The sequence below is a fragment of the Chelonoidis abingdonii genome, chromosome 4 (genome assembly GCF_003597395.2).
Source record: "Chelonoidis abingdonii isolate Lonesome George chromosome 4, CheloAbing_2.0, whole genome shotgun sequence".
Taxonomy (NCBI): Eukaryota; Metazoa; Chordata; order Testudines; family Testudinidae; genus Chelonoidis; species Chelonoidis abingdonii.
Genome location: NC_133772.1, coordinates 110,827,537 through 110,848,499, shown reverse-complemented (window position 1 = coordinate 110,848,499; position 20,963 = coordinate 110,827,537). Strand labels below are relative to the sequence as shown.

The window sequence follows — 20,963 nt, the reverse complement described above, 5'->3', positions numbered from 1 at the left end:
CACACTGCAGCGCTGGTCGCTGTCAGTGTGGACACACTGCAGCGCTGGCCCTACACAGCTGTACGACCACAGCTGTAACTACCAGTGCTGCAAAAATGTAAGTGTAGCCATGCCCTTAGATGGGATGCCGCCCAGCCGAGGGCTATTTTAGAAACCCAGCTGTCACCATGGTTCTCAATCCTTCTCTCCAATGCCTGGAAGGAGCCTGACAGAGTGTTCAGAGCCAGCTGGGACAGGGAGGAGTATTAGGGGCTGCTACACACATCCCTCAGCTCTCCCAGTCAGAGGCTCCAGGAGAGACTTGGGGAGAATACAACACCTTATCCTCCTCTCAGGGAAGAGCTATATAGAGCCTGCCCCACCCTGGCCCCTGCTGCTTCTGGGCTGTGACACCTCTGCCTTCCCTTCTATGCCACTGCAGGGGCCAGAGGGAAGGGGTGTTTCCAGATTAATGTGGGAGAAAGTAGAAAGCCTGGGCTAAATTGGGCAGTCTCTATGCCTTCCTAGGGTTGGCTCCCACTCGGGAGGGAGAATAAGTCCTGTGGAAAGCAGACTGCATGTGAACTTACCCCAGCACCCCTGCAGTCACAAAGACCACCCAGAGGTGGCCTAGGCTCAGGGTGAAGGTATAGGCTACCAAGCCCCCCAGAGACATGATGTAAACCACCAGCGTCGTCTTCCTGCAAGACAAGGCACAGTCAGGAACAGGCCTTTTAGCTTTCATTCAATGTTCTTCTCTAGCACTTCCCATCCAAGGATCTCAGTGCACTTTCCACATGCTAGCAAGGGAAGTTTCACAACCCTCCACCTCCCCGGGAGGAAGAAGAACAACAGCTTCCCTGTCGCATCAACAGGGAAAACTGAGCCAACAGAGAGGAAAGGGGCTCAGCTCAAGGTCACTCAGTAGGTCAGTGGCAGAACCAATAATGGAACCCAGGAGTCCTGACTCCCCTGTATCCAGAGGTGAAAGTAAGGCAGTACGGTCTGGTACGGGCGTACCAGCAAGAGCCAGTATGCCGTGGCAGACCACACCTGCTTCTGCGGCCAGGATTAAAAGGGCTCTGGCCTCCTCACAGCGGCGGGGAGCTCCGAGCCCTTTAAATCCCACCCGCAGCTCCGGCAGCCGGGCTGGGGCCAAGATTTAAAGGGCTCGGAGCTCCCTGAAGCCGCAGGAACCCCGAGCCCTTTAAATCCCAGCTGGAGCTACGATGGGGATTTAAAGGGCCCAGAGGCCCAGGCCCTTTAATTTGCCTGTGAGCCCCGGGGGCTCCCGGCCACCTCTGCAGCTGGGAGCCCTGGGCTGATTTAAAGGCCCTGGGGCTCCCAGCCACAGTCGGTGCCCCAGGGCCTTTAAATCTTGACAGACCCTGCCTCTTCCGGTTGAGGCCACGCCTTTTCCAGATGAGGCCACGCCCCCCTCAGGACTCCGGTAGTACCGGTAAATCCTGTAAGTTACTTTCACCCCTGCCTGTATCTCAATGGTGCAAGACTGTCACGGAGTCACCGGGCGATGCTCTGGAACTGCTCCCCACCAAGCCAGTCAGGACTTTGGGGAGCCTCCTCTTCCTTGGAGCAGACTTGTTCAGGGCAAGACGCTCACACGTCTTCACCTCCTGGGTCTCTCCTTGGAGCATTCAGCATCCTCTGCCCCTCCGTGTGCTTCCCACGGCGAGCCCGCCCCAGTGGGGTACTGGGGAAGCCACAGGGTCCTGCACCCCCACTTTGCAGTTAGACGTTGACTCTCAGCCAGCCAGTAAAACAGAGGTTTATTTGATGACAGGAACAGGGTCTAAAACAGAGCTTGTTGATACAGCGAACCGGACCCCTCGGTCGGGTCCATTCTGGGGGGACAGTGAGCCAAACCCCGACGTCTGCACTTCACTCCTCGTCCCCAGCCAGCTCTAGACTAACTACCCCCTTCAGCCTCTCCTCCTCTGCTCAGTTCCTTTCCTGGGCCAGGAGGTCACCTGATCTCTTTGTCTCCAACACCTTCAGTTGGCACCTTTGCAGAGAAGGGGCCCAGGCCATCAGTTGCTAGGAGACAGAGTGCCAGGCATTTAGGTGCACTGGCCCCTTCCTCTGCAGCAATCACACACCCTTATTCCACCACCTAGATACTTAAGAACTGCAGAAGGGACACTGAGGCACCAACACAGTATTCATAGCAAACATTAAGAACATTCCCAGTTTGTCACAAAGACCAAATGGAGGATTCCTTTGTTTGGGAAGAACATCTCTTCTGTAGAGAAAGAAATTGAGGCAACGTGGAAGATGAGGGATAAGCCTAGGTTCTACCAGCCTATACACAGAGATCACTTCCCCCACCTAGCAGCTGCTTAGCAGCCCAGAGCACCACAGCACAATCCTTACGATACGGAGTGAAGGTGAATTCTGTATCCAAACTGAAACTGATAGAAGTAAAAGAATGATCAGGGTTAATTAAAAAAAAAATTGGATTTACAAAACAAACATTTAAAAAAAACTATTTTTATTTTAAATCAGATTTTTTATTCACATGTTGCTAGTTCTTTACCTTCTTCCCATTTTATCGCTACAGTAGATGCTCTGTACTTGCTTCTATAGTATCTTCATTGTTAGTTCTCATTTTGCATAGAGATTTTTTCTAATAAAAAGCTTCACATTTAAAATGTTAATCTTTGCTGAAAAACCAAGCCCAGGGCCTCATCAAAACCCTTACAGTAAGAACACGTCATGCTCAAACACAAAACTGATATGCAAATCGCCTTTACTATATTTGCAACCAAACACCCACATTCTGATATACTGAACTGCCACAAGTCAAGAAAGGTGAAATGCTTCAGTAGTCCCCATCCTTTTTCGATGATGAGCCACGGAGGACCATGGTGGTGGACGAGCATCCGCCAAAATGCCGCCAACAAGCGTCGTTATCCAGAGGTGTTCAGCGGCATTTTGGTGGGTGCTCGTCTGCTGGCCAGAATGCGGGAGCACTTAGACACCCCGGTGGCCGCCAGGGTGCCCGTGGGCACCGCGTTCAGGACCCCAAGACTAGACTATACTCCATTGGGATTTGAACACTTTGAAGTCAGTGGGACTCATGCTCCTATGTCACTTAAGTGCCTAAATACAAGCTATGGAACTTTAGGCTCCTAGTTTTGAAAGTTTTGGCTGGTATGTATAAAAAAGTTCACAATATCTTTGTTTAATAGGCAGAAAACAATGAAAAGTTATTTAGTCTAATACCAAAGCAATTTTGTTTTGAAGTGACAAAGATTTTATGTCCCTATGAGATTTTTTAAATTACAATTACAATTTTAGCTCCTGGTGCTCCAAACACTTATATGCATGTTTAACTGTAAGCATCAACAATTATTAAAGTCAATGGGACTGTTCACGTGAGTCAAGTTATGCACCTGCTTAAGTATCTGCAGGATCAGGGCCTTCATTTTCAGTATTTGGGGTTTTGCATATATTAGTTTTGTAAAATTTAAGCAAGACCCCTGCCAGTAGGGGCATTTAAAAACAAAACAGCATTTATAATTCAGTTAATTCTAATTTTAGATTAAAAATTAAAAGTGTGGGGGAATGGGGCTCAGCAGGTGGAGTCTGGGTGCAGGGGGGGATCAGTGGCGGGGGTCTGGATGCAGGGAGAGTGGGGCTTGGAGGGATGGGAGTCCGGAAGCAGCTGGTTGAGGCTCAGTGGGGTGGAGGCTCAGGTGCAGGTGAATGGGGGTGGGGTTCATCAGGGTGGGGGTTTGAGTGCAGGGGACTGAGGGGGGGGAGGTCTGGGTGCAGGGGTGAGAGTCTGGATGCAGGGATGAGGGTGCACGGGGGAAGGGCTTGGAGGGGTCCAGATGCAGGGGGGATGGGGCTCAGCAGGGAGGGCTGGGTGCAGGGGGGGTCTGGGTATGGTGGGGTCTGGATGCATGGAGGTTGAACGGACAGGGAAGCAGCTCCCCATATAGTGACCCTCTCGCCGTGGCTGGCGAGCTGTGGAGGCAAGAAGCAGGAAGGGGAGGCAATGTGGAGCCAGGGGAGGTTTCTGGGGATGAGTCTTACCCTGTCCTTGCCAATCTGTGCAGGGGAAGTGCACTCTTCTCTCCTCCCAGCCCAGCTGGGATTAGCAGCTGAGCCCGCTGCAGGGTAGGAGCCACCAGGTGGGGCTGGGGAGGGCTGGGTGCAGGGGGTAAGGCTCAGCAGGGTGGGGTGTCGGGTGTGGGATTCTGGCTGGGCATGGGGGGGGGTCTGCCCAGCACTGGCTCAGGGCATTTCAACACCCCCACCCTCGCAGTGATCTACCTCTCCCCCTGCTGCTCCAGGCACCTGAAACACAGGATCCCGCTGTTGGGGAGGGGCACATGACCACTCTTGCAGCTTCCCTTTGCTTCCCTGTTATATAGTCATTTTTCTGCAGGGTAGCAAAGAAATCTGTGAATTCTGCGGATGCACAGTGGGGCAGAATTCCCCCAGGAGTAAGCCACTGGCCTCTCACTATCTAAGTCCCCCCAACCAGAAACTTGAGGGTGCAGGGAGGTCTCTGGTTTCCACCACAGATTGTATCTGACTACAGATGAAATTACACACAACACAGTGAACACATACCCCACTGACCCATCCTTGGAACCAAGCTAGAGGCCAAAATGTGTTATTTTGAAAACTGGCATGGTCTCTCTGCACTCGGAGAAGCTGCCAAAGCTTTTCATTGCTGACAGACCACATTCAATGAGAGCACAACCCTGTGGCTAACTCACAGACCCCCCGACAGACAGCAGGAGAGAATGCGTGGCCATTCCATTCCTGGCTAAGGGAGACAGGGAAGCGGACCTAGTGGCATTAGTCTTTCATGCAAATTCAAAGGTAAATAACATACTTCGAGTGCTGCCCTTCCCTACTTTGATAAGAGGAAGGAGAAGTTCACTCTTTTCACTCAGCTTGGCAGTTTTGTTACTTGATTCTCATGGCCCAGCCTTTGAGGCAATGACACGATATGACCCCCAAGCCTCCCAGCCCCCATCACCGTCGCATTTGACCTCTTGGGACTGGTAATTTAAAAAACAGGCTTTTTCAGAATTTTAACTTTATTCTCAGTGGAAAGGTTCTGTTAATGTTTGCTGTTTTACAGAAACCCCTATGAACAGCCTGAACCAGTCCAATTTCCTGGCAGTGCCCTCCTCACACTAGGCTATGTTTATCCTACCATCTCCCTAAAGTTAATCAGCAGGGTTGCGCAAGAGATTAATTTAGCCCATTCAGTGCACACACCATGCTGCCAATCCCAGCGCTGCCAAAACATGCTCATTCTGCCCCTTCCATGCGACCACAGCCCTCCAAACAAACAGGGGACTGTTTTCACACTGCTGCGAACGGACTCCCAGCTCCTACTGTGCTGCCACAAATCCCTTACACTGTGACCTCTGTGCAGCAATATAGCTTCATTTGGGAGAGTCGGGAATGTCACATGCCATAGCTGTGCCAGTCTGGGCCACGTTGTCAGCATGACAGAGTTGTTAGGGGCTGCAAATTACAGAGCAGCAAAAATGCAGTTAGTGACAGTGTGTGTTCCCACCTTCTAGGGCTACAGTAGCCACAGCTGCCAAATAAAGGCACATTAACCCAGCCCAGCTGCACACAGCCAAAAAGACACAGCAATAAGTGACTGACCAACACATCTAGTGATCATTTGCTCCTGCTTTTCTCCCTGCTCCCTGATTCCCCCATGAGTCCTCATCTGCCATCTTAGGGTTGGCCCAAAAGGTCAGTTTCTGCTCTAGACTTGGTCCCTGGACCTGCCAGTACGGATGGCTGGAGCTACAGCTGGGGATACCCAAACAAGCTGTGGGCCCTAAACATACTCACCGAGGGGTAGCTGGCCCTGGAAAGCTTTCCCTTACTGTGGATAGCCTATGCTACCAGAGCCAGAATAAATGCTGTGGTGGGTCCTGGAACAGAAAGGTCATGGAAGCACCCTTCTTCCCATCTCCTACTATTAGAATAAAGCTCTGTCTACTCCGGCATGCAAGGAAAGCAGGTTAGCACCACCTTAACAAAACCCACTGGTGGCTGGTATACAGGGGCTCACTGTAACCAGGCCAGTCAAGGCTCATTGCATAAAGATTGAGAACTAGGGCAGCAGAGACTTCCACCAAGAAAGATCTGGCCCCTGGGAAAGCTCCCAGTCTAAAGCTGCAGGCAATACAGGGGCCTTTAGCTGCACATTCACAGATGGCAGCATGTGCTGCCAAGTATCCCCATAAGTACCAAACCCTAACCTGACCCCAGCTCCCACCCCCACCGCTCCACCTGCCTCTGCCTTCAATAAAGTGTCACATACACACACGCACGCACACAAAGTGCCTTTGGGCACAGGACTCAATGGACCTCTCACTAAGTAGAACAGAGCCTCTCAGATGCTAGTTTGCGAGGCAGAGAACAAGTCTGGTACTGTAGGATTCCTCCAACGCTGGGAACTATCTCAGCCTTGACAAAGCAGCCCTGGGCCATTTCTGCTCCTTCCTTCTCAGGGTGCTAGGAACCTGACCAGAGCCATGAAGGGGCTGAACACTACACTGCTCTCTCAGCTTCCGGACACAAGACAAGACAGAAAGAAAGTCAGACATGGAAGTCTGCCTCACTCTGTTTCCCTCAGAGAAATGCACCCTCAACTCACCCCCTTTCTCCCAAAGAGGAGGGACTCCAGATCCCTGCTCTCTCACCTAGCCTCCCCCAAAGAAATCCCCCACACACCAAAAATTCGTACCCTAACCCTAGCCTTCCTTGCCTATGCAGGTTGCTCTGGCCCTGCTCCAGCTCCCAAAAAGCAGCTCTTCTCCTTTCAGCTCCTTCTGTACTGCTCTTGACAAGACAGTTCTATGGTAAGTTCTTATCTGGTGGAAGCAGGTGTTTATCTCTCCACACACAAATAATCTCCACCCTCATGATAGGCCAGACCCAAACCCATTAATCCCTAAACACAAACACCAGAAATAAACCAGAGGCACACAGGAATCCTGGAGAAGTAGCTCCATTACCAGTTCTTGTAATAAAGGAATGAGTAGCTCCAGAACCAAAAAGTGTGGCTGGTATCTCCTGGGCTCAGGAAACTTCCAAAATGAGCTAATATACTGCTCCAAATTCTTCCTTTTACTGCAGGATGATTGGATTTGTGGGAACACAGTTGTTCTCCCCCACCCCGCTGCCCCAGACCTGAGGAAGAGCTCTGTAACAAGCTTGAAAGCTTGTCTCTCTTACCAACAGAAGTCGGTCCAATAAAATATATTGCTTCACCCACCTTGGCAAGCCACTGGAAGGCAGAGCTGCCTCCCCTGGGTTTGCCTTCCATGTGGCAGAGAGTAGGATGGAGTTGTGGAGACACAAGTGTAAGGGACTTACTTGTAGGTTTTGGTTTTATCCAACCAGATGCCAGAGAGCAGAGCTCCAGCCATGCCAGACACTACAATGGTGAGTCCAATTCTTCCAGCATTCACCTCCTCCCCCTATGGGAAGACACACATCAACACAGGAACTAGCTAATGGCCAACAGAAAGTGGGGATGGGTGGCTAAAAGGGCCTCAGAGGAGGAGATACTAAAGGCCTTTCAAAGCTTGCTGTCCAGTACTGGTCTTTGGTTCAGCTTGTTCAGGATTTACCAGGAATGTAGGAGCAGCAAAGAGTCCTGTGGCACCTTATAGACTACCAGACGTATTGGAGCACGAGCTTTCATGGGTGAATACCCACTTTGTCGGATGCATCTGACGAAGTGGGTATTCACCCACGAAAGCTCATGCTCCAACACGTCTGTTAATCTATAAGGTGCCACAGGACTCTCTGCTGCTTTTACAGATCCAGACTAACACGGCTATCCCTCTGATACAGAAATGTAGGGTAACCCCAGGGAAAAGATGTTCCCAGGTATCCTAGTCCTGGCCTTTCCCAGCAGGAGGTGCTTTAGGGAATGTTACAGAAGCCCTAGCTATGGAGCACTCCCTTCTCCTCCATAGGAAGGCAATGTAGTGAAAGGTGCAGGAGCAATGACTATCAAGAGGCTCCCAGCTGGTAGTGCTGTAGGGCAGCAGTTCTCAAGCGGTGGTCCATGAGCCGATTTCAAGGGGTCTGCGAGCCCGAGCCCTGGCGCCCCACAGGGCAAAGCCCAGAACCCATGGGTGCAGTTTGGGAGGGTACGGGGGGCTTTGCCCCCACAAACTGAAGTTCTGTAACCAGACTGGGACAGCCTGGGAGCGGCTCCCCACTCCTACTCTCTCCTCTCCCCTCTGCCCCCTGACCAGATTGGAGGTGGGAAGCTGGAGCCGGGCAGCGCAAGGCAGCTGCTGCTCTGGCTGGTGCCATGAAGCAGTGGGCCCTGGTGCTGGCCCATCTCCTGCTGCTGCTAGTGCCTGGGGCTGCATCTGCTCCTCAGCTCCCAGCCCCCTTTGATTGCTCCTGCAGCAGGTAAGAGCGGCCCTGTCGGAGGGACCCAGCTCCAGGGCCAACACAGCCTTCAGGGAGCAGCAACCACACAGCCCCTTGCTATTCCTCTGCCTGCACCCTTTGCTACACCCGTCTCTGCACACAGCTCCTAGTTATCCCCTCCCCACACCCTGAGCAGTTTTTATACTTTTTGAGCTGAGTTATAATTTTTGGGTGCACTCCCCTGCTATCCTGGGTGGCCTGCTGAGGTGAGTCAGGGGTAGGAGTTGGTGCTCCCTCCCTGGACCCCACTGTGCACAGCTAGCCCAAGTCTCACCAGGTCCCACCCTCCACCCCAAAACAGAAGTCAAAACTATGCCTATGCCTATGCCTGAGGCCTGCCCAGCAGCCGGAAACCCGAGCCCTGGCGCCCCTCAGGGCAGAAGCCCAGTGGCTGAAGCCCAGACACCCCCCCATATCTCATGCCCTGAAGTTTCTATAGCATGTTGGAGGGGTGCTCAGAAAGAAAAAGGCTGAGAGAATGGGGCACAAGCAGTGACTGAGTGAGTTAACAGAAGAAAGCACAACTGATTATGGTATAGAGGCATAGCCGCTGGTGGAGCTCACCAGCACAATTCTTTTCCAGCAGAAAATGCTGTAAGGAACAGAGACAGGAGCAAAGGCTGCTGCAGAGGAAGCGCACAGTACCTCCAATACCAGACTCTCCCAGCAGGAGGTGCTGTTGCATCATGCTCTATACAAACTTTCTTTTGACAGCAACACTGTAGGAGAGCACCTCGCAGGTACTTACTGGATAGTGCTGGATCACCATGCGGTTCAGCAGAGTGGACAGGGCGTAGAAGCAACCAGTGTTCAAACCTGAGAGGTGAATAAAAACACAGTGCATTCATAGCCTGCCTTTCTCCTGCTGGGTGAAGAAAGATTGGAGATAGCGTGACCAGATGTCCTGATTTTATAGGGACAGTCCCAATATTTGGGGCTTTTTCGTATATAGGCTCCTATTGCCTCCCACCCCCATCCCGATTTTTCACACTTGCCCTCTGGTCACCCTAGTTGGAGACCTAGAGAGGGCTCCACTGAGTGTGGATGTTCTAATCCAGAAACCCAGAAGAGACCCAGGCATCAGGCACTGAGAGTGTGGGCACGGTGTTTTACAACGGGGCTGGGGAGTCTGCAGAACAGCTGGCTGCCTTGGCCATGTCAGCTAGCAGAGGAGCTACAAATGGAGGGAAGGCAAAGGGCTGCTGGGCCAGCCAAGCTGAGCTATATCTCAACTCAGTGGGTGGGCTGAACCCTGCAGTTTCAGAGTTGCTCCTTATCTGAGTAGGGGGAGGTCACACACATTTTTAGAGCTGATAGGGGGCCCAGTGGGTCCAGGCCCCAGCACCTCCTCCCTCTAGTGCAATCACTCTTCTCTACCCACTGGGTGGCACAGCTCACAAATGAGCTCTTCTGACCTCCACATCCTGCCCTAGCATGACAGCTGCAGAATGACTGGCCTGGGCTATGTTGGGGTCAGTAAGCTGCTCACAGCCTGACTCATTCTTGACTGACCTCATTTACCACCTACTCCACCAGGCAAAGAGAGAACTCTACTCACCCAGATTACTGCTGGGTTGGCAAAGCCTCCCTTGAGGAGCTCAGATCCAATTAACATTGCAATACCAAGGCCAGTGACCTAGTGTGAGCTGGAAGAGATGTTCCAGCTGGAGGCTTCCTCACAATGCGGAACTGGCTCACCCTCCCCCAGCAATAGCCAGCAGGAAGTGGCTCTTCTGGCCAAGAAGTCCTAGTAACTGAGTAGGAGCTAAGCAGCTTGCTGAGCAGTAACAGCACCTTCTCAAGTTACTATGGGCTCGTGTAGTTGGAAAAGTATGATCAGTCACACACAAAGATCACTGAAGTCTTAAAGAGATGGTAATGCCAGTATAACCCTACCCCCATGTGGACACTTTATTCCACTATAAGGGTTGCTTTGCTTTAGCTTAAACCCTTTCCCAAGGGACACAAGCTACACCAAAAAAGCCACCCTTACACCAGAATAAAAGTGTCCACACAGGGGGTCATAGGAGTATCACTCTACTGATATAAATTCTCACCATAAGTGATGCTGAAAAAGCTTTCCCATGTGGACAAGACCCATAATGGTCAATTCAATCCTCTTCTCAGAAAGTCATTCACATTTGCAGCTAGTTTCTCTTTAAGGCTTCAGTGATCACTGTGATGGTGGGTGAGGATCATAGGTTCCACCAGTCAGAGCCCACACATCCCTGTGCTCGGGATAAACAAAGTTTAAGTCTCTGTGTTGAGACATTTCCAATCCTTAAAGCCCAGTAAAATGCAAAATTCCCACATCCCCGTCCTTTCTCTCTCTTTCTCTCAAAGCCTGAGTGAACATAGCAGGAAGCACTCTAGGGCACAGTAGAAAGGAGCAGTACAGTAGCCCGAGCACAGGATGTGGAGACAGGCTAATCCCAGCTCTGACACTGACTCCACCTCTGCAACCTGCAGCAAGTCACTTCCCCGCCCCGTGCTTCAGTTTCCCCCAACAGCAGAATGGCAACACTCTCACTACACACATCAACGTTTATGAAGCTCTTTGACAGTGAAAAGCCTTGAGTGGTGCAGCAGCAGCAGCTGGATTGCAGTTCACATCTCCCTCATGTCCAGCCTCTACCAACATATTGAACTAGGCCATGGTGATGAGTGTGATACAGGGATCTAGCTAGAGTAGAATATATCCAGCAGACAGACACACATGGCCCCAAGGGAGACTGAGCCAGATTGAATGTCACAAACTCCTGAGAAGCGCAGCAGCAAAGGAGGGGATCAGCATGTTATCAGTTCCTGACATGCTCTCTGAACAGGAAACACCCATCCCATTCACCCCAGAAGCCACCTAGTACAATAGTGAGTTCCAGGTGGGTCAGTAACCTCTAGAGAGATAAGATAGGAGGGACACCAGGGAAAACTCTTCAATGGGAGCCGGCAGCAGGAACACACACCCCAGTGTTGAACCTTGCTCTTCACAAGATTTGGCCCTGGCAGGAATGTGCAGAGGAACCTGGTGAGGCTGTTGGCCCACTTCACCCCCCCACTCTGGAACACAGAGTTTACTAAGGGACACTTCACTGGTACCTTCACGGATAGAAAGAAGGAGCATGAAAGGTCAGCACATGTCCTCTACCTACTGTTGTTTCAGCTCAAAGCTGCATGTCAAACAATGAATGTTCACCTACGGAATATCTACACATGTGAGCGATGCATTTATACCAACCTAACCCCTGGGGTAGACAGCACTATCTTAGCAGGAGGGCTTCACCCATCAACATAGCTACCATCTCTCAGGGAGGTGGAGTATTCTCTGATCAGCATAGGTAGCGTCTTCACTAAGCGCTAGAGTGGCGCAGCTGCACCCGTGCACTGCTGCAGCACTGTAAGTGCGGACAAGCCCTGGACCCGCACAAAGCACTCCATTGCTTTTGGGCCCTCTAAGTCTCAGTCACTTTATCTTTGTTGTTAGGGAACTGAAAGTAAAGGGTGAATCAGGCAGAGCCAAGTGAGCAGAGGAGGGAAAAAAACAAACAAACAAAGAAACAAAAACCACCACCACAAGCCAGGAGGAAGAGAAGTTGAAGTGTCGAAGCCACTAAACAGCCTTTTCAAATCCCCCAGTGACTCTAAAGGGAGGAATTATCCCAGGAAGATCAGATTCTAAAGAAACTCTTCACACTGAGAGGCCCTTCTCAGCACTAGCACTGGGTCACTCTAATTAGTAACTAATCCCGTCCCCTTCTTCACACTTACACCCACACAGTTTGATGAGCACATTAAGGACAGACCTTCAGCCAGCATCTGTATCTGATTTTCTCAGAGGGCATCAGACACAGAACAATCCTGGGACTGTCTCCAGCTCCTTGCTATGAAGCTCGGGGCAGCCGGATGGGAGAGGGGAAGAGAAGGTGCAGTACGGGACTGAGTGATCTGGGAAATGTAATGGCATGGCAGGAGTAACCTGGGAGATCTGAGGGTCACTTACAGAAAGCTCTACTGCACCCCTCAGGGAGAAAGGACTAAATGATCTAACAGGCCTTTTGCAGCTCCAAAGCAAACATCACACTGTCCCCAGGCCTTGTTAATCACTCAGATGTTCCATTAGCCACTTGTGCTGGCAGAACAACCTGTGAGGGGGTTGGAGATCCCAGACTGCTTCAGACCCCAACCAGAAGCTTTCCCTATATATCCCATTCTTACCTTCTCCTGAGGGGCTTCTCCAACAAGGAGATTTCTGTTGCCAGGCACTGAGAACAGAGCCAGCCTATGCCAGAAACCATTTCACACCTAGAACCAAGTGTGACACATTCACACACAGAACAACTTCCTAAAGTTCCGTGCAGCTGGCTAGAATACATCCTACTGGGGTACAGAGGCCGCTGTTCAGGGCTTGGGTGGATCTCTTAAGGCACCAAGCACAGTCAATAAACCATAGCAAAGTCAGCTTCCCCTTCTTACTAGGGGAATTGCTTCATCACATTACAAAATTACAGTGTCAAAAGCAGAACCTGCACCTCGCTCCCCCACCATACCCATGCAAACAAATCAAGGGGCCCATTTCTGAGAGTGCTGCAAAGGAAGAAGTGAGCAGCTGACTCAGACTTAGCAGGACAGGCACAAGCAGAGGGAATCTTAAACTCTCTGCCTCTGGCTTCTTGGGGGTTGGGGTTTGCTGGAGACCACAGGCTATGTCCATACCCACTCTAGTCCCTCCACAATCCCTCCCCCTTGCTGATTCCACAGGAACTGTTGGAGGCCACACACTTGCCATTGGCTGTGTAAGTTTAGCAGCTCTTTGCCCATATTATAAGTGAGCAGGTTATTCCAGATAATGACTTGCTCCAAGAGCTGCCTGGGGGAGGGACTGTGAGCAAGGAAGATCTATCTCCTGCTAGCAGCCCAGGCCAGATACTGGCCAGCACAGCCAAGGAAGGACTCATCCTGGCACACACAGTAGCAGGAAGATCTCCACTTTCACCTGTCACTTAGCAGAGCCGAGACTGAATCTTACCATAAGCGACTATCAACAGGACGAAATTGGTATTGCAGAGCAGCCTGCGGATGGACTTCATGTAGGAATATTCCTCAGGTGGTTTCAACTGGATCAAGGCCTGGGCCCGGCTTGGGGGAAACAGGGGCTTCTCCCGGAACACTGGAAACAAACAGAATGGACCTGTCAGTTACAAAGCCTCAGGAAGTCTAGGCCCAGAGAGCTGGGGGGGGATGTTGTGGGGTGAGGCAGAGGAACCACAGTTTATAAAAAATACAGTCCTCCCTGGTGCTCTAACCTTCCCGTGAGCCTCCCTAGGGACACAAAGGGAAGGAATGCCTCTAAAATAAAGCAAAAACAATGAGGAATCCTTGAGGTGCCACAAGGACTCCTCATTGTTTTTGCTGATACAGACTAACACAGCTACCACTCTGAAATCTAAGATAAAGGAAACTCCAGCACCCTACCCTCAGAGGAAGCAGCTGTGAAAGTCATTGCCTGTCAGTTGAAATTTTATAGCTGATCTGTGCTCAGCAGTAGGGTTGCCAATGGTCTAATCGCATAAATTCAAACACCCTTGCCCCACCTCAAAGCCCCACTCCTACCTTGCCCCTCCTCTGAGGCCCTGCCCCCGACTCACTCCATTCCCCATCCCTCCATCACTCGTCCTCCCCCACCCTCACTCACTGTCACCCAGCTGAGGCAGATGGAGTGCGGGAAGGGGTGAGGATTCTGGGAGGGAGTTTGGGTGCAGAAGGGGGCTCAGGGTTGGGATAGGAGGTTGGGGTATGGAAGGGGGTGTGGACTCTGGGGTGAGGCCAGGGATGAGGGGTTTGGGGTGCAGGAGGGGGCTCAGGGCTGGTGTGGGAGGTTGGGGTGCAGGAGGAGTTTGGGGTGCAGGAGAGGGCTCAGGACTAGGACAGCAGGCTGAGGTGCATGACGGGGTTCAGGATTCAGGAGGGAGTTTGGGTGTGGGAGGGGGCTCAGGGCTGGGCAGGCGGTTGGGATGTGGGCTCCAGCCGGGCAGCGTTTACCTTGGGCAGCTCCCAGAAGTGACCAGCATGTCCGGTTCCTAGGCTTAGGGGCAGCCAGGCAGCTCTGCGTGCTGCCCCTGCTTGCAATCATCACCCCTGCAGCTCCCATTGGCCACAGTTCCCAGCCAATAGGAGCTGCAGAGCCGGCACTTGGGGTGGACGCAGCATGCAGAGACCCCCTGGCATCCTCTGTGTCCTGGAGCCAGAAGGATGTCCCAGTCACTTCCAGGAGCCATGTGGAGTCAGGGCAGGTAGGGAGCCTGCCTTAGCTCCACTGCACCACCAACCTGACTTTTAGCAGCCTGTTAAAATCTTCTGGACTGGTTTCAGTAGCCACTGGGAGATCGATTCTGGGAGACTCCAAGCCAATCCAGGAGACTTGGCAACCCTACTCAGCAGTGGTGCCAGCCACAGAAGGCTAACAGGCCTATTAACATCCCTGTCTACACAAGGCAATAAGCTGCCAACTTCAAACTATGCAGTTGGGGGTGACAGAGCAAGAGGGATGTTGGAAAAGAAAAACATGGCCGGCCCAGTGCCCTAAGGTGGAAGCTGTGCTGTGCCAGATTCCACTCCAGGCCCGGTGCCTTAGGGAATAGTGTTCTGCTCTGCTAGGTCTGAGACCTGGTTTTCATTCCAGGACCCAGGCTCGTCTGGCCAACCTCCCTAGAGGTGGCTATTTCTATTAGGGGAGCGCCTAGCAACCCCAACCAAGGAACAGTGTCCCTCTGTGCTAGGTGCTGTATAGACATAGAACAAAGAAAACAGTCCCCACCCCAGTGAATTCACAATCTGCATGTCAGGCAGGGCACGACAGGTGGATGAAAGATGAATGGGATGTGGGAGGAGCGATGAGGTTACAATAAAACAGAACTCAACAGGTCTCAGATTAGTGCTCTGCTAGAGACCTGGCTAGAGACCTGGCTTCGTGGCTGGAGAGGGGTCTCTCAACTCTAAGCCAATGGTTTACAAGGCTTCATTACACCACTCTCTGTCCTTAATCCCTTCTCCCTCCCACCCATCACTGGCTTCTCCCCTGCCAGCGGGGCACAGTGTGTTCCTGTAGCATGGCATTGCCCTCTGTTCTCCCCTAAGAGGGGAGCAGCTCCAGGGCAACTCCAGCTCTCCAGGGACTGATCCCAGCACCCTGCCTGCTGGTGCAATTTCTAGGCTGGCTCTCACAAGTTCTGCTCATTCCAGGGGTTTCAGACAGGCTGACACAGGCTGCAGGGAATAACTTGATTCCATTTAGATTTTTGCACTGTACTCATCACCTGAGTACCTTCCAGTAGCACATTATGTAACATGACTAACGTCTGTCACATGTTGTTTCTTCTCTTATCCTTTCCGCACAGAAAGAAGCATGTGCAACAGAGTGTTTTGTTTTAGTAGGACTTTAGGGCTTGTTTGTTGTTGTTTTATAAAATATACATGTTGCTCTGTATATATACTAGAAAAAGTACGCCTTGCACTCAGACTGGAAAGCGGGGGAGGTTTGTGATGGTCTGGTGGACTGCTAACAGTCTTCAAATATGTTAAGGGCTGTTCTAAAGATGAAGGTAGCCAGTTGTTCTTCCTTATCCACTGAGGACAGCAGGACAACAAGCAAATCAGAAGCAAGGTAGATTTAGGTTAGATATTAGGAAAAAAACCTTTCCAACTATAAGGGTAGTTAAGTTCTGGAACAAGCTTCCAAGGGAGGTTGTGGAATCCCCCTCATTGGAGGTTTTTAAAAACAGGTTCATTGAACAAACGCCCATTAGACACGGCCTAAGTATACTCAATCCTGCCTCAACGCGGCAGAATGGATGAGATGACCTCTCAGGGTTCCTTCCAGTCCTTAGTTCTTGGGGGAGTTCATTCCACAGTCTCAGACCAGCCCCCAATAAAGTTCTGTCTCCTGCCCAGATAAGGAGACTTTTATTATAGAGAGAGTTACATTGTACCAGAGGAGCAGAGCTGTCAACCACAGTCTTCATCTCAGAACTTTGTGTGATCTTTTTAGATATGCTAGACTCAGGCCATGCAATGCCTCCAAGATAAGGACCAAGATCTTGAATTTGATCTGAAATTCCATGGGAGAGTAGAGGACAGGTTTGCTAATGTTGGCTTGTCCTGCTGAGGAGACATGCTGCAGTGTTCTGTACTAGTTGGAGTTTCCTAGGTGCTGAAGACTTCATTCCCAGGTATACTGCATTGCTGTAGTCCACCTAAGAAGTAAAGGTGTGAATAACTGAGGCCAGGTCATCATCTATCAGCACTACTTGCAGGTCCTATGTGACAGCTAAGTGTTTCAGCGAGAAATCTAAGAACATTCCTAAACTTTTGAACAAACTGACCAATTGTGGGTGTGTGCCTTCAAAGAAGACTGCACCATGGCTGTAAACTCTTCAAAGTGCTTTGCTCTGCCCACTGGCATCACCTCTGCCCTTCTCAGGTTCAGCTTTAACCAACTGTTTTCCATCCATGGGCTGATCTTGTCCAAACATTGGGACATTTTGATGCTAGTGGTGTGATCACATGTGTGAAGGACAGGTAGAGCTGTTGGTCTTCTGCATACAGCTGGTACCTGAGTCCACATCATCTGGCTATTTCTCCCAGTGGTTGTATGTAGATGTGAAAAAGGACCAGAGAGAGAATTAATCCTTGTGGGACTCCAATTATGAGGAGGTCTAGTGGTGGAGGTGCAGTTTCCCAACACTGCTTCTTGGGTGCATCCTTCCAGGAAGGACTCAAACCTTTTTAAACACATTACTTGGACTCCTGCCACCTCTCTCAGATGATACAGCAATATCTCACGGTCAACAGAGTCAAATGCTGCAGGGATTCAAGAGGATGAGAATGGAGGTCTGCCCTCTATCCACTGATAGCAGATTATCCATCATTGTCACTAAAGGGGTTTCAGTTTCATGTCCTTGCCTGAATCCAAATTGTGCTAGGTCTAGAAAGTTAGTTTCAATTAGATGAGCTTGTAGTTGGCCTGGAGCTAGTTCCTCTATGAGCGAGGAGTGGGAGGTTTGTTGGCTAGAACCAACGTTCTCTTTCACGAACCAGGATGGGCATGGGTCAGATTCCAAAGTCTTGGATCAAGAATCCTTTAGGGTATCCAAAACTTCTTGATGTGTCAATGTACTGAACTTTGAGAATGGAGATTGGCTGTTGGTTGATGAGTACAGAAGGAACAGATCCATGCTATTTAAGAAGACTTCCAGAATGTGCATCAGTCTCACTCCTCTTCAGGGGATGGGAAGCTTGGGCTTTACCATTAACAGAAGAAGTAACCCTGTATGGGAACAGAAGCAGGTGCTGTGCTGGGGCACTGCCCCAAATCACCTCAAGTGGGCTGCCCCATGCCCTCCCTGATACAGAGACCCATAAACACAATCTGGTCTTCTCAGCGTCATCCCTCCCACACATTTACATTCGCCTCCTTACCAATGATGACGAGGATGAAGAGCACCGTTGCCACAGCTGCAGTGATGAAGAACATGATGCTGATGTGATAGGCCAGCTGTTCGGTGTCCTCCAAGTTGGGAACCAGAACGGGAGGGAGAACAAAACCAATTGCAATTCCAAGCTGAGCAGAGAGATCGGGGGGAGGGGGGGGAGAGAGAGAATTAGATGGCGAGTGAGGGGAATCTCCTCCCCATTCCCCAGTCTAGGACCACCATCAAGGGACTCAGCTCCAAGATGTGACCTGTGTTTGCATGGTCAGAGGCTGGTCAGGGCCAGTCCAAGTTTGTCTTCAAACCAGAAATCCCCTGCTCAGTCTTCCAACAATCAAAATAAAATAGAAACTAACTACTATTTGAGCAGAATCCACAACAAATAACCGGTGTGAAAGTGTATCCTACTGGCTTCACCCTAACCAACCCCACCTGCCTTGCTAACTCTGTCAACTTCTCCACTGGCTCTCATCAGTCTAAGAAGTTTAGGCCCAAGAGGAAAGTGAACAACAAAAACCACACAAAGGGTTTCAAATCCTTAAGACCAGTAACATCCTAAATGCAAAGATGTATTTGCTGAGGCTCAGCACCTGTTCCCATTCTGAGATGTCCTACTTTGAAAGCTGTAAGTAGAGGCATCTGCTTCTTTGGCCTGGCTACACTCAGTGTCCAACAGGCACAGCACCTGTGACCATGGAGTCACTTTTTTGGTGGCATTGACATTACTATGAAAATGATTTGCTGCCCCATGGCATATACTGGTTCATAAGTTGCCAATTTGCCAGTTTCAGAGGGAGAGGGAGGCATTTCCTTTTTCACCTTGTGACAATTTGGGGAAACTGACGATGCACAATTTACAAATTCTGTTTCAGCTAATGAATTCTCTGTATGCTTAAATTCTTCAGCTTACCTGTACTGTGTTCTTGCTTCATACTCCATGTGCAAAGGACACAGGAGTGGTACCTGCACGGCTGGATGAGTTGAGTAGAAAGAATCTGACATCTAAACAGGTCTATATAGGCAATACAATAAATACGCTAAATGTGGCCAAATCAAAAATTTGATTCTGCCCAGCCAGGCTGGTAACTAAGCAACAAATCACCTGGTAGGAGACTGATCACCGGGGGAGGGGAGCAGGGATACAGACTGGGGGCTGCTCTTGGACGCCCCACCTAGAGTAGGGTCCAGGACTCCCTATAGCAGCTTGGACTTCCTGGGCAGTTCTTACCACTGTCCAGCTCCCGCTTCTGGCCTGGCCAGGGGGCAGAGTCTCTGGGGGAAGAGGCGGAGCAGGGAATCCAGCGCTCCTGCATGTGTCTCAGTTTTGCTTTTTGAAAAGATGGTAACTCTAGGTGAGATCCCATTTCCATGAAGGGGTAACAGACAGGCTGTGTCCAGGAAGTGTGCCAGAGAGGCCAAGGAAAGAGACAATGCTGGAGCCTACTTAGACCAAGGGAGGCTTAAAAGCGCATGGCCCAGTGTGTTGGGATTCAAACAGAGCAGCCCGGTAGGTCCAGAAAGGGGAGCTTAACTAGGGCTGTGACACCTCCCATAGCGCCCCCTTCTGGAAAGGGCTGAGACGCTCTTACCCTTACAGCAGGTCAGGCTTACAGCAGTAGACCAAGTACTCACAAGTTCTGGGACTAATAGTGACACCAACCTAACATGCCCTCCTCAAAGAACAGAGAGAAATCCACTGTTTTGATCCAAATGCCTGAGCCCTTGTCTAATAAAGGCAGAGTCAAAATGCACTCAGCATGTTTGTGGCTGCCTACAAAAGCTGCTCTTTTGTCCACATTTCATTGTGTGAGCTTTGTTGCAACCAAGGCTCAGCTCCGAACAAGAATACTTACTCACTCCTCCAGCTTTGTGTGTGAGTGCTCTTCATCCCCCCCACCCCACATCATCATAAAAGAGTGCCTGGGGACAGCCCAACTTTTGCCAGTTCCCAGAGAGAGGTTATTTACCCACACTCCCCTATATGGGGCAGAACTGGCTACTCATTTCAGTGTTGCACTAAGTTTCTCCATTATCTCGTTTTCAAGCTAAAAAGATGTGTCCAGGCAGTGATAGGCTCGACCAAGCACACACAAGGCTTTCTAAGAGCTGCAGAGCAGCACCTTAAGCAATTCTCACACTTGCCTGACACATTTCCAAATCTCTTCTGAAGCCTAAAGCATTTGAATGTGACTTAGCAGCATCAAATTAACCAGAATGGTAGAAGCAATGAAAAATGCACCTCCTTCTTCCTACCCAACCCCAGTTATTCATGCTTCACCATGACAAACAGGGCATCCACAAACACATCTTCACAGTGGGAGAGGAAGTAGGAGCTATGAAAAATATGGAAACGAGGGAGCATTCAAGCTAGGGCAACTTCCCTGTTATACAGAGATGCATTTATCATCATCATTAGATAGTCCCTTGTCACAGTGCAGAGAACCTTATGAAGTGTTGACCTTCCCCACCCCGATCATAGAAAGATCATCACAACAAACCTATTAGTTTTGCTGTAAAGTTTTAGCTTCCACCGTAACAACAGTGGGCATTTCTATAGACCTCAGTATCTTCACAGTCCTCCATTAAGGGGGATCAGCTAGTATCACTATCCCCATTTTACAGACAATGAAGGAGATGCACAGAAAGGGAAGGGAAAGGGACTTGTCCAAGATCACACAACTGTCCACTCTGCCTTCCAACAAATAAAACGCCCCAGTAATTCATGCTAATCAGACTTTGAAGGTTCACCATCAAGGTTTCACATTCCTTTAATGATTATCAGTGTGTTTGGGGATATGTTTTCTTTAAACAGTGTGTCAGCAGCATCAAGGTTTCCAGATAAACATCTGATCTGCCAACACTTGCAGTTAGGAAAGGAAAGGTCTCTGCCCTTTATACACCAAACCATATATCTGCACTCTTCCTCCTCCATGCAGCAATGAAGAGACCTGGGCCAGGGAAGAATGCTCTGTCCTTCAGACATTATCTCATTCAGTGCTGGAGCAAGAAACATTTAACTTACAAATTATTAACCCT

General features: G+C 50.4%; 1 protein-coding gene across 4 annotated transcripts in view; it reads right to left on the bottom strand.

Annotated features, from left to right (window-relative positions):
• Positions 1 to 20,963, bottom strand: part of FLVCR2 (FLVCR choline and putative heme transporter 2) — a 56,937-nt gene that overhangs the window by 13,986 nt on the left and 21,988 nt on the right. For all 4 annotated transcript variants that reach the window (XR_004376712.2, XR_004376711.2, XM_032802015.2 and 1 more), the window contains exons 2-6: positions 17,917 to 18,058; positions 13,469 to 13,609; positions 9,194 to 9,261; positions 7,369 to 7,472; positions 570 to 680 (exon numbers count right to left, since the gene is read on the bottom strand). Coding sequence is in view for 2 of the 4 variants with exons in the window: in XM_032802015.2 (XP_032657906.1) it covers positions 570 to 680; positions 7,369 to 7,472; positions 9,194 to 9,261; positions 13,469 to 13,609; positions 17,917 to 18,058 (566 nt within the window). In the remaining 2 variants the exon portion in view is untranslated. The remainder of the gene's footprint in view (positions 1 to 569; positions 681 to 7,368; positions 7,473 to 9,193; positions 9,262 to 13,468; positions 13,610 to 17,916; positions 18,059 to 20,963) is intronic.